Source organism: Scomber scombrus, chromosome 16, assembly GCF_963691925.1.
Source record: "Scomber scombrus chromosome 16, fScoSco1.1, whole genome shotgun sequence".
NCBI classification, from domain to species: domain Eukaryota; kingdom Metazoa; phylum Chordata; class Actinopteri; order Scombriformes; family Scombridae; genus Scomber; species Scomber scombrus.
Window position 1 is genome coordinate 28,744,729 of NC_084985.1, and position 12,419 is coordinate 28,757,147.

General features: G+C 39.0%; 1 protein-coding gene across 1 annotated transcript in view; it reads left to right on the top strand.

Moving 5' to 3' along the window:
- gabbr1b (gamma-aminobutyric acid (GABA) B receptor, 1b) overlaps positions 1 to 12,419 on the top strand; it is a 117,233-nt gene that overhangs the window by 77,223 nt on the left and 27,591 nt on the right. Inside the window, exon 9 of the mRNA XM_062435621.1 lies at positions 1,655 to 1,732. Coding sequence (XP_062291605.1) covers positions 1,655 to 1,732 — 78 coding nt within the window. The remainder of the gene's footprint in view (positions 1 to 1,654; positions 1,733 to 12,419) is intronic.

Sequence of the window (12,419 nt, forward strand, 5' to 3'; positions counted from 1 at the left end):
TATTGATACTCTCTTACAGAATAGGTTATTGCTCTACACTCTATTAGTCACAACTGAAATAAGAAACATGTCATGTTCTTATAATGCACCTTACACTTGTAACAATCTGCAAAAGTCCTTTAAATAAGATTTTTTTATCTCCACTACAGCTGTTCAAAGGCCTTATCTCAGACCTTGTTTAATTGATTGCAAATGTTTTTAATCTCACCATTAAAAAGGTCGAAAAGACTAGAAAGGCGCTATATAAGTACAGTCCATATAAATGTTTGGATTTTTATTATTATCCTCAGCCTGCTAGTGCTAGTGCTGGTGCTCAGGCCTCCTCAAAATCCTGCTGTGTGATACATGGCAATCTATGTTATTGCTGTGGAGATATTTCACTAATAACTAAAATGACAAACTCAGGGTGGTGCCAGAGGAAATAAAAGGCAGTCCTTTTGTTAGTGTTAGAAATATAGCACCCCTGTAATGAGCACTTACTGAATGTGTGGCTTACTAAGAACGAGTAGATGGGAGAGTCTTACAGTAGTTTTTATGCCTCAGCCTTTGCTGTAGAGCATAATAAGTGCATCTAAGTGGGGCATTGTAGTTGACTGCCTAATTATTACTTGACAATTAGGAGTGTAGTCCAGTGGGTGGTGGTGGATGCCCCTGGGCTTTGCCTCTGTGCCACTGCACTGGGATATTAAAGTGTTATTACAGCAAGCCACAGGAATGTGCTACAGCTGATGACAGGCCTGTTTCTCACATGGTTGGTTTTTTCCTTCCCTAAAAGAGGCTTGCATTCCTCTGGCCTGGATTTCATTAATGAAATATCTCATAAAGTGTATTGGTTCGTGAAGCGGAATGACAAGGACGCAGGGCATCAGTTTGTCAGGTTTGGTGCCTTTATAGACACCAAAATCTGTGCTCACTGACTGTATCTGGCAAACACACACACACACACACGCACACACACACACACACACACACACACACACACATATAATATACATTTCTGTTTGTATACAGATTAAACAACTGAGATGCAACTTGTTAATCAGTGACCTTTAGAGGTGCTAGTAGTTGTATTTTTGAACTTCAGACTGTCAAGCTAGCTGTTTCCTCTTGCTTTCTGTTCTCATGCTAAACTAGGCTAAACATGAGATTGATATGCATCTACTCATCTCACTGTTGGGAAGAGAATGAATGATTCATTTATATAAAATTTGACTGATTAAATATTGTATTGAATCATATGATACATATATTACCAGGTTTGGTTATTGTTTAACAATTTGAAACACTAGTGCTGATGACATGTTGACGTGACCTAAGTTTTTGTACCACTACTTAAATTCTACTTTTTGATACCTTACTTTGAGAACTATGAAGACGTTTTTTTACAAGCCCCCTTTTTTATATTTAACAAAAAAGGCCAAACTTCTCAAATGTTAAATTGAACTAAAATAGTCTAAAAAAGAATAAAAGCTGTTTGGCCAAAGAATAAGTAAGCATGGTAACAGATATGACCAGACATGTGATGCTAGTTTTGATAATTATAAGTATTTGGTCTCTTTTAGTACTGAGGTTGGATAGTCAGCCCTACCTGTTGAATTCTTTAGAGATAGTGTGACCTTCTCTTCCCCCCCCTCTCTCTCTCTCCCTCTCACAGGAGGGAGTTATAAGAAGATTGGATACTACGACAGCACTAAAGGCAATCTGTCCTGGTATGGGAATGACAAGTGGATAGGTGAGGAACATTCATCTTCAACAGCCCCTTAATTTTTCTCTTTATCACAGTCTGTTGCACTCCTTCTACCTTCTAATCTCCTGTTTTCTTTGACCCTGCAGCCTCCCCTTCTAATTCCTCTTTCCTTCCTCCTTTATTGCCCTCTCTCTGTCTATCTCCCTCCTACTCTCTACATACAAGGTTGACTGTGAATGTTCATCAATCAATCGGTTTTATTTAGCTTTTGGGAACAACAGCTCTCCCTCTTACTTTTCACAGCTCACCAGATATCCAAGTGATTCCGCAGTGAACAGGGACACAGTTAAGCATGGTGATGGGCCAATGTGCTGTGGAGCAAAGATTTCATTCCATTTACTAATTAAACATGAGAACGAGTTCAAATCCATGACAGCAGTGCAATAAATAGAAGATGCTAGTTGACAGTCTAAACAAAACAGGGGAAAGCAATCTGGGTGGTGGTGTAATGAGATTGGGCCCTATGACCTTGACTTTGAGGAATGAAATTGTGTTCCCTAATCAGTATGTGGAGCGATGTGAGCATCCATATCAGTTCTGCCTCCCTGAACACTGACAAGATGCAGATCTAACTAATGCTCCTAAAACTGTGGAGGATGGTGCAAGTATGTGAAGTGGAAAACAAAAAATGATGCAATAGTCAGTGAAGTGTAGGAGGAGGTGGAGAAGGAGAAGAGTGGCAGAGAATCAACCTTCAGGGTTTTTTTTTTTTTTTTGTTTCCTTGTCGCAGAGACCACTGATTGGATTTCCTGTAGTTTCAACATTGCATTGGTTAATGCTAAGAGTGAGGTGGGAGGAGCAGGGTGACTGTTCCAGAACTGAATAAGGTGACACACTGGTTACTGACTGGCTGACAGAGTGGAGGCAGTATTCCAGAAATAACATGTTTACAGTAAAAAATAATAGCTGATAACAAGGATGTTATTATAAGGACCTTACCAGGATTTTGAAATATCCATTTAACCCATTTGTTACAAATCATATGTACCAAAAATTCTCAAGATGTGGCTGAAACTGTTACTTACTTCAACTGTAGAGAGACTAAAGACTGATTTATAAAGATTTATGCTTCTACGTTGGGTCGACGTCAAGCCGACGGCGTACCTACACAGAGCTCTCTGTGTGAACCCCTAACCGTCCCCTGACCTGCACCTCCCCAGAAATGTAACTACGCGTCGAGGCAACGCAGACCACAAGGGCTGTGATTGGTTTGCTTGGTAGCAAAAAAATATACAGAGTAATAATTAATAAATAGAATGATGTGTGACAATCATGTGCATTACAACAAAACACTGCAGAAACTCAAAATCTTCTAGTCAAAATAAATCTCATTACACTTAAAATAAGACTCATCACCAAAAAGTAACTTGTTTTTAAACAACTTTCACTTGTTTCAAGCACATTTTCACTTGAAATAAGTAGCACAATCTGCTGTGGAGCAAGTTTTTTAAAATACTTGTAATAGGAAAAAAATAAGAAGTGGCCATTACACAGAAAATATAGTGTGAAATTGTCTGTGTCATACCTAGGAAGGGACTAGAGACACCGCGACAAAACACGACACGATGGAGAGACGCAGAACTTTGAAAGGTGCACAACGGTGTCGGGGCACCGGCGTAGTTACGGCGTGGAGGTTACGTAGAAGCATAAATCAGCCTTAAGACTTTCATTTATACAGGCTTGTATTAAAGACAGTTATACTATATAACAGGGGGATTCAATAACAATTCACTGAGGTCCAATTTGTGTTCCTCCTGAACATCATAATGTTTGTGTTATTTTTCAGTAGCTTGAAGTAGCATTGTAGTTCCATCAGTATCTGTGTCTAGTGACTAGATTGTAGACTGTCAAATAAATACAATGGAATTCATTTATTAGTATTTATACTGAACTTGTGGGATTCAAATCAATAATAAATAAAAAAAGAATAAAGTGCATTACAGAAAGCTTTTGATTGTCCTGCTTAGTTTTAGGAAAAATAAAAAAGAATCCCTTTTTACTTTTAAACTTAATTTCTTATCTAATAACTTTATAACAAAATATCTCAACACATATTAATTGCATTTACACCTTGTTATGCTGCCTCTTATCTGCCACCTCTCTGTCTCTCCTCTTTCCTCCGTGTGTATCTCACTGACAGTCGAGTCTCTGATTTGATTGGCTGATTAGCATCACATGAGAAGATTGGCTATGCACAGTGGTCTGTGAGTTTCTGAGGGCCGCTCCACTTTTACCGTAATAGATGGAGAAGCTGTGCCCCTTAAAATAGAAACGCTCAGAAAAAATTGAACAATTCTCAATATTTCATCAGTTACAGGTCCTGTAACTGATGAAATATTGAGATTTGGATCCGGATCCGGGGCCACAATCCCCCTGCTAGTGACCTCTGCTATACAATTTCCATATAAAAACCTGTATTCAAATAATATCCGAGTCTCAAATAAATGTAGGCCATTTCCACCACACTAATTCTGTCAGTGCAATAACAGGGTCATGTTATTTTCACGATTTCGTTTTTCTGAAATATATATTCACACACTAATCAACTCCAACAAAACTCAACACGGTTTTTTTTTAATTAAAAGTCTGCCTATATAGACCTAGGTAGTAACTGTTGTATTTCATTCATAGCTTGCTCATACTGGAGAAAAAAAGACTCATGCTACACTGATGGAATTAGTGCTGTGGAAAGAGGCATTATACTGAATTTATCAAGACAGCAAGTCAGCATGGATGATAGCACTTATTCCATCTGGTTGATTACCAGATGCCTGATTCCTTGTTTGTTTTCTACTAGCAATGAAATGCAACATGATGTCATGAGTCTGTTGTTTTGATGGATGTAGTGCTGTGGAAATGTACATTATTATTATGTATTATTATTATTATTATTATACTGAATTTACCATGATAGCTATTACAGTAATAACACATCCACCCCCTAACAGAGCATCCTTTATTTCCTCATGGGGACACGTTTGATTACAGAATTTTTTTTTGACAATGTAAAGTTGCTCTTAAGTATCTTTATTACAAATCATAACTTTTGATTTAAATAACTAAATAAGTACTGTACTTTCTCAAATGATGATCATGATTTACCACAGCTGTAGTGAAACTGCACCTTTATCTTAACAGGCAGTCATTTTCTAATTTCCTGTTTTTATAGTATACTTAATCATATTTTAGTAGGAAGCCTTTCTGTTTTCTACTCCATGTTTTTATTTGCTTTTGATGCAAACTCAAAAGTGTCTCTGTGTTTGCATGTTGTCTTCATAAATTCAGTGAGTATAACCTCTCTGCTGCCTCAAATTTCCTTTGAGAGCACAAAAACTGTTTTCTATCACTCAATATTTCCAGTTGATTTTACTTTGCAGTTCTTTTAAATTAGCGTCAGTGAAGATTTCCTTGCAGTTGTTCTACATTGAAAGCCTATCAAGAAAGATAAGGTTTTATGTCCTTTTAACCACTGGAAAGCTTTTACTGTGAAACATGTGCAAGGAATGTCATGGAGAGTAGTTTACCACCGAACAAAGGAACAGCAAAGTAGAAGTGACTGTGCACCCCCTCCACTGGGCTTTATTTGTTCATGATGACTATTTACAGTAGTCCTTTTATTTTCTCCCTTCAAATCATGTAAGTTTTAAATAACTGCTAATCATCTTCCAAAGCGTATTGAGTGGTGCTCTGGGCAGCCACTGGTTTCTATTCACTCCAGTACACAATGTCAGTCAGCTTTCACAGGCTTGAAACTGTCTTAACATAGGTTTACAGTGGGTGTTGCTTTCTTTAATCGCTTAATAACAGCAATACATGTCCCCACCAATCCTCTGAAAACTAATCTGCTGACTCTTAAGTGTCTGCCGGCATCTCAGCTGTGAAGACATGAGCCGAGCTGTAATGTCCCCTGGTAGTTGTTTGACGTCAATTTTGTTCTACTGTCATTGAAATGCTATAAGCAGTGTTATGTTACTGGCTGGGTGCCAGGAATGCATTTTTGTAACCAAGCTAACCAACAGCAAGGTCAGCCAAGTGGTCTCTCACTTTGATATGACAAGACCCAAGGGAGGGCTGGAGGAAGTGTTGACCTCTTGTGTTTTTGATGTTTGACCCTGTGGTCATGCTGTCTCTAGTGAGGCTGTCTGGGCCATCTGGACTGTGTGTGGAAGTCAGCAGATGCTTCCAGGCAGTGGACAAACCGAGTGGTACAAAAAGCCAGTATCATCTACGTGACAGCCAGTAGCAATGACCCCTAGGCAAGATGTCCTCCTTCCTCCCTGCTGCTGGTGGTGGTTAGCAGTGTTCTTCTTGGCAGTAAACACCACAAATAGCGAGAAGAGTGACATGGCAGAATTAGACCTTCTCAAGGTGACCAGCAGTTGGTTGTAGGTCACAACTCCTCTTCCCCTTCCCCTCTATACAAACCATTTCTCCACCACCTCTCAAAGTTAATTTCTTGCCTGTTTGTATTTCTTTTTCTCTCTTTAGCCCCTCATGTCTTGCCTCCTCCTGTCTCACTTACCAGTATTTGTTCACAGTCTTCCCTCTTCACCTCCCTCATTCTTTCAGTCTCCTTGACAACCACTGCTGCATCGCTGCCTCTCTCTCTCTCATATTGCCGTGGTAACCATTAAGGCGCCAGTTGCCATGGTAACGTACTGTCCCGATTCCACCATCAAGGGCAGGGAGAGGTATTAGTGTTGGAGAACACATTTTCCCAAAGGACACTGTCTTACACACACACATACACACACACACACCACATATTCTTTCTGTCTAACCCACACACATGCACTTGTATAGTCTCTATCTGCCTTCGGCAAGCACCTACACCCACTCATATGCACAGAGCCTAACCTTTCAGAGTTATAATTCTGGCTTCTTAGTTTTTCACTGCAGAGCACTTTCCTTTATTGACATGACATTACAATGATAAACAGTGTGAGAATCATTTAATGGAAAAACATGCAGGAGGAAACAGGAAATACACTTTGGTTGACATAACCTACTGCAAACATTATGTTGTTTCAAGGTAAAGATGAATTTGGACAGTGTGTCATCTAGACAGACTACCTAAAGACCAGATAGTAATGTATTCTAGTCACATTTTTCTTTTCCCCATGACTAAAAAAGATTCTTGCATACTGACTCCAAGATCTGTTATTTCATGGCAGCACATTAACCAATGCAAGCAGCACTCTGACTATTTCTGACCTGGAAATTAGCTTGGCACATCTGTGTAGTATGTTGGACTTTGCACCAGCATCTGCTTCTGGCTGCAGATATGTTGTTGTACTGTGTGTTCATGTTGTTTCACTCTGATCCATCCAGACAACATTATGATTTTTTGAAGAAAAATGTTTTTATTTGTTGAGCTGGTGTTGTCATGCTTCATTGTCGTTGGCTGAACTTTTTCAGAGGTATGAGACCAATGATTTGATTGTCTGAGAGTGTATCCAATTACAACACCTTCTGATCTATATTCTGCATCACATAGCTCTTTGCACTGATACATGACTGCACCACAAAAACGTCCTCTGGGAAATCTGAAATTTGAAATCTCTGTAGTTCTTCATTGACCCCTGAGAATAAATCCCCATTACACCTAAATGTCCACTCGTACACAAGTACATGTCAGCCTTGTATACAAGATATGGTTGTCTAACAGATTTGAATTGAATGTGTTAGGCACATGTATTATAACAGCCTAAAAAAACCCAAACTGAGTGTTTTATTGAAGGAAAATTTGAAATTGAGAAAAAGTTAAGGTTTGTAAATGATATATTTATCTCCAAACCAGACAGATCTTGTCAGCATTAAAAGCATGTAACATGTAACATCATGCAGTCTATAATATCAACAAATGGTAAAATGTAATCTTAGAATGTAACCTGATTTTTTACCCTTTTTAGGGGTGCTCAAGCCTGTCTGTTAGAAATGGGACAAACACTTGTGCTACAGGTTTAAATGGTTTTATTTGAACAGGTTTAATGTATTTTGGAGTTCTGTCATTAATATTGTGTTTCCGTCAGGGTTCAATAACTATCTTAAGGTCCTTTCTGTAGAAATCTGTGATTGTTTATTCTGAACCATTATTATTATTCATCATAGTAGACCACTCTACTATGTATTAATATTTCTTGTTGTAATTTATGTTATCCACTGAAATGAGTAATTTAGCAGGAGGTCTGAACACTTACAGGGCATTGTTTGTCAAATTCTCATTAGGGGCAGAGGCCCCCTAAAGGTCTGACCCTAGAATCGGCCCTGGATAAGTGAACAGCATGATGTAGCTGACCACTAAATATAGCTGATGTTGCAGACCTACTGTAGTTAGTTAATGTGGAGATTACTGTAATGCAAACAGCAGTAAGCCTCCAGGTCTGCTTTGCTTGATGATAATGAAAGATCTTTTTGTTTTAAAAGATCTCTTACTCTGCCATTGCTTCCATCTGCAGTTTTTGTGAGTATGGCATGAATCAAATATAGCTTCTGTATGAACAGGAAACACTTATCTTTTGAAGTAAGATTCTCAAAGTCGTCTGCTGCATCAGACTCTGACATGTGACACTAGGAACTGCATACAAACCAGCATGCACCATAGCAACATTTTTCTGAGGCAAACAAAGCTTACTGTAATGGTAACATGGCTGCTATTAACATCTTATTCAACCAGGCAAGGACTGTCAGATCTTACACATCATCGCCTGGAGGTCCTTAGTCACTGCTTAAGCTTCAGATGCTCTAAAAACACTGTTAAGCAGGCAACATCAGTAGTGGGTAGAGTACTGAAAAGTTCAAGTACAATTACTTGCATGTAAAATTACTCAAATAAAAGTAAGAGTTGCCATTTGACAATCCCATTCAAGTAAAAGTGTTGAAGTACTTGATAAATAAACTACTAAAAGTACAAGTTACTTTGTGTTTTACAGTAATATTGTTTAATGTGTGCAGGCCAGAGATCATTACAAGTCAATTTATGCAAGTCCAAGTCAAGTTTCAATTCTTTTAGTTCCAGTCTGAGTTAAGTCTCAAGTCTCTTTTTAAGAGAATAAGGGATCACTCACACTAGGGCCAGTTGTTCCGTACCGTGCTGAAGCACGGATGTGCCCCCTCCCCTGTCCCCCGCTAGCCTGCACTCACATTATCCCAACCGTACCGTACTCAAGCATGGTTGCCTCCGACACATTGCGCAGAAACATATAGACAGTTTACTCTCATAAAACATGAACAGGTGTGTGTTAGCGTGCTGTGTGCCGGTAAAACACAACACAGCCGATCAATTAACACAACGCACTATGATTAAAAAGTGCAAGCTTGTTCTTCTGAGTCATGCCTGTGTAGTATGCAGTACTAGATACTTGTGTAAAAGCAGACGTCCTGATTCAACTCTTTACTCCAGTAAAAGTAAGACTTAGTTTAATGACTTAGAAGTCGCCGAATGACTTTAATGAACTTCGTTAGTTTATATAATGCAGATTAGTAAAATATTACTTTTATGAAGGTCACAGTCACTGACAATAAACTTAGCATTTCATAATTGTGGTAGCAGCGGTGCAGCAGATGTAATGAAGTCCACGCAGCACGCTGGATGCAAACTAATATTAAGCCTTTAGTCTTTTCATTATAATGTTGATGGACATAAATTGAGTTCTTTTGCCTTAATAATGATAAAATAATACACAAAAAATGGTTGGATTGGGAACCCATACATACATACATAATGTCTCCACGTTGCATTTAGTGTTGCTTGTGAAATGACCAGGGTTCAGCTAGTGTTGCCTTTTACCAAGTGTACTGTGCCTAAGCACACCTCTTCCAACCGTACCGTGCCAGGGAAGTGTACCGTACTGAAGCACGGTACACTTGCACTCACATTAGCCAAGTAATCCGGATTTTAGGGGGCAAACGTGCTTGGGCACGGTACGATTACCTAGTGTGAGTACGCCCTAAGTGTTACAACTGTTGTACATCAGGTTAGAAATAGTCAGGTTATTTAAAGGCAATGCACTTTGCTCTGCATGTTGATTATCTCTAATTTAGATATTTCTGTTTAATACAATTATTTAACTATTCTTTTATCTAAATGTTCTACCCCAACCAGTCGAGGCAGATGTTCTCCCACTTTGAGTCTGGTTCTGAGGTTTCTTCCTGTTTAAAGGGAGTTTTTTCTTGCCACTGTCGCCAAGTGCTGCTCATGTGGGAATGTTGGGTCTCTTTAAAATTAAACCTGAAAAGTAGGGTTTAGACCTGCTCTATGTATGTATACAAATAAAGATTGATTGATTGATAAATGTTGATATCGATAAGATTACTTTAAAGTATCTTACTTGCTAGCTGCCTAGCCTACTATTGTTGCTTGTATTTGTTATCTTCTAACTTGCTTTGATATGAAGGGTGGAGCATATGATTTGCTTTCTCCAATAGCACAGACACCCAATATAATATGATTATTCTTAAAGCATCATACAGTGTGCAGCCTACTCCCCCCCCCCCCCCCCCCCCCCCCAAGTTTGTTTATTTATTTCCTTACATACACAAAATAAAATAAACAACAACAAATCAAACCAAAACACAACAACCCTCCACAGGCAGTAATGAGGATTAAATACAAAAACACAGACACATATACATTATCCAAATTCAGCAAAACATTACAATACAATAGGCAGACACCCCAATAGAGTACAAAATACCACATATAGCCAGGTTTAGGCCAGTCTAGTCTTAGTCAGGAATATGTGAAAAACTAATACTCTCAAAATATAGAAAAAATGGGCCCCATACTTTCCAAAACTTTTGAGGAGAACTCCTTGTAGAGAGTCTAATTTTTTCCAGTTGAAGGAAATAAAGAACATCCGCCAACCAGCGTGCATGACAAGGGGGAGTTCTTAACTTCCATTTAGTCAAAATTAGTCTTCTCGCTAATAAGGTGACAAAGGCAATAACATCTCTATTAGATTGTGATAGGGCAGGTACAAAGGAGGAGACACCAAACAATGCGGTGAGAGCATTCGGCTCAATCCTCTCATCAACTACGTCTGAAATAGTTTTAAAAATGTCCGTCCAGTAGTTACACAGAGATGGGCAGAGCCATAACATATGAATTAGATTGGCTGGGGTTTGCTTACATCGATCGCATTCTGGAGATATTTCTTTGTAGATATTAGCTAGCCTCTCTTTAGTGTAATACGTGCGTTGCAGAATTTTGCACTGAATAAGGCCATGACGCGCACATATTGAAGATTTATGCACACAACTAAGAATTTCGTCCCACAAAACATCAGATAACTCCTCCCCCAAATCCTATTGCCACAAGGCTCTTATCAGGTCCAGTGGATCTGAACGAAGAGAGAGAATTTGATTATAAATATCTGAAATTTAGCCTTTCAATGAATAACTAGATTTGAAAAACCTATCAAGAGGTGGCTCGTTGGGCAAATTGGAGAAGTTTGGGAAGGTTGTGCGAGCAAAACTACGAACTTGTAGGTACCTAAATAAATGATGTTTAGGGAGTGAAAACTGTTCTGAGAGCTGTTGGAAGGATGCAAAGGTGTTGTTCATATATAAATCCTGAAATGATACTAAGCCTTGATTGGACCAAATTGAAAAAGCATTGTCTACAAGAGATGGAGGGAAAGTATGATTATTGGCTATTGGAGCTTGAATGGAGAAAGATTGTAAACCAAAACAGCGTTTGAATTGAGCCCAAATTCTAAGAGAAGTTCTCACAAGCACATTCTTACTGTACGGAGAAGTAGAGGATGAAGTAGAGGAATGGACTACAGCCTTCAATGAAACTGGTTTAGTAGAAAGTGCCTCCATGGTTACCCAAGTGGTCGCGGGATCCAAAGTTTCATATTGGAGCCAGAATTTTAGAATTCGAATATTAGCGGCCCAGTAATAGAATGTCATATTGAGAAGAGCCAACCCCCCAAGTGGTTTGGATCTCTGTAAATATTGTTTACGCAACCTAGGGACCTTTTTATTCCAAATGAATTCTAAAATCATACTGTCCAGTTTACGGAAAAAAGATTGAGGGAGGAAAATGGGGACAGACAGATATAAGAAACGCGGGAGAGTAGTCATCTTCACAGAATTGACACGAACAGCCAGAGACAAGTTGAGAAGACACCAATGTTCAAAGTCCTCATGAGTTTTAGATAGCAAAGGAGCAAAATTTGCCTTGAAAAGGTCTTTGAGTTTGTGAGTGACATGAATCCCAAGATATTTAAAGCTCTGATGGGCTACTTTGAAAGGCAGGTTGTGTAAAGGGAATGTCTGAGCAGCTGTATTGATAGGGAATATCTCGCTCTTAGTAAGATTTAATTTATAGCCAGATATTTGACCAAAGGACTGTAGACAGACCAGGGAGGCAGGAATAGAAACAGAGAGGTTGGAAAGAAAGAGGAGAAGATCATCAGCATACAGAGAAACCCTTAATTCAATACCGTTTCTATGTATGCCAAAGAAATCAGGGTTACAACGAAGTGCCACAGCAAGGGGTTCAATGGCAATTGCGAATAGAAGAGGACTTAGAGGACACCCTTGTCTTGTAGAGCGATGGAGAGGAAAGTACCCAGATTGAATGTTATTGGTTCTAATTGAGGCTTGTGGGGAGGAGTAGAGCAGTTTAATCCAGGATATATATTTCTTCCCAAACCCAAATTT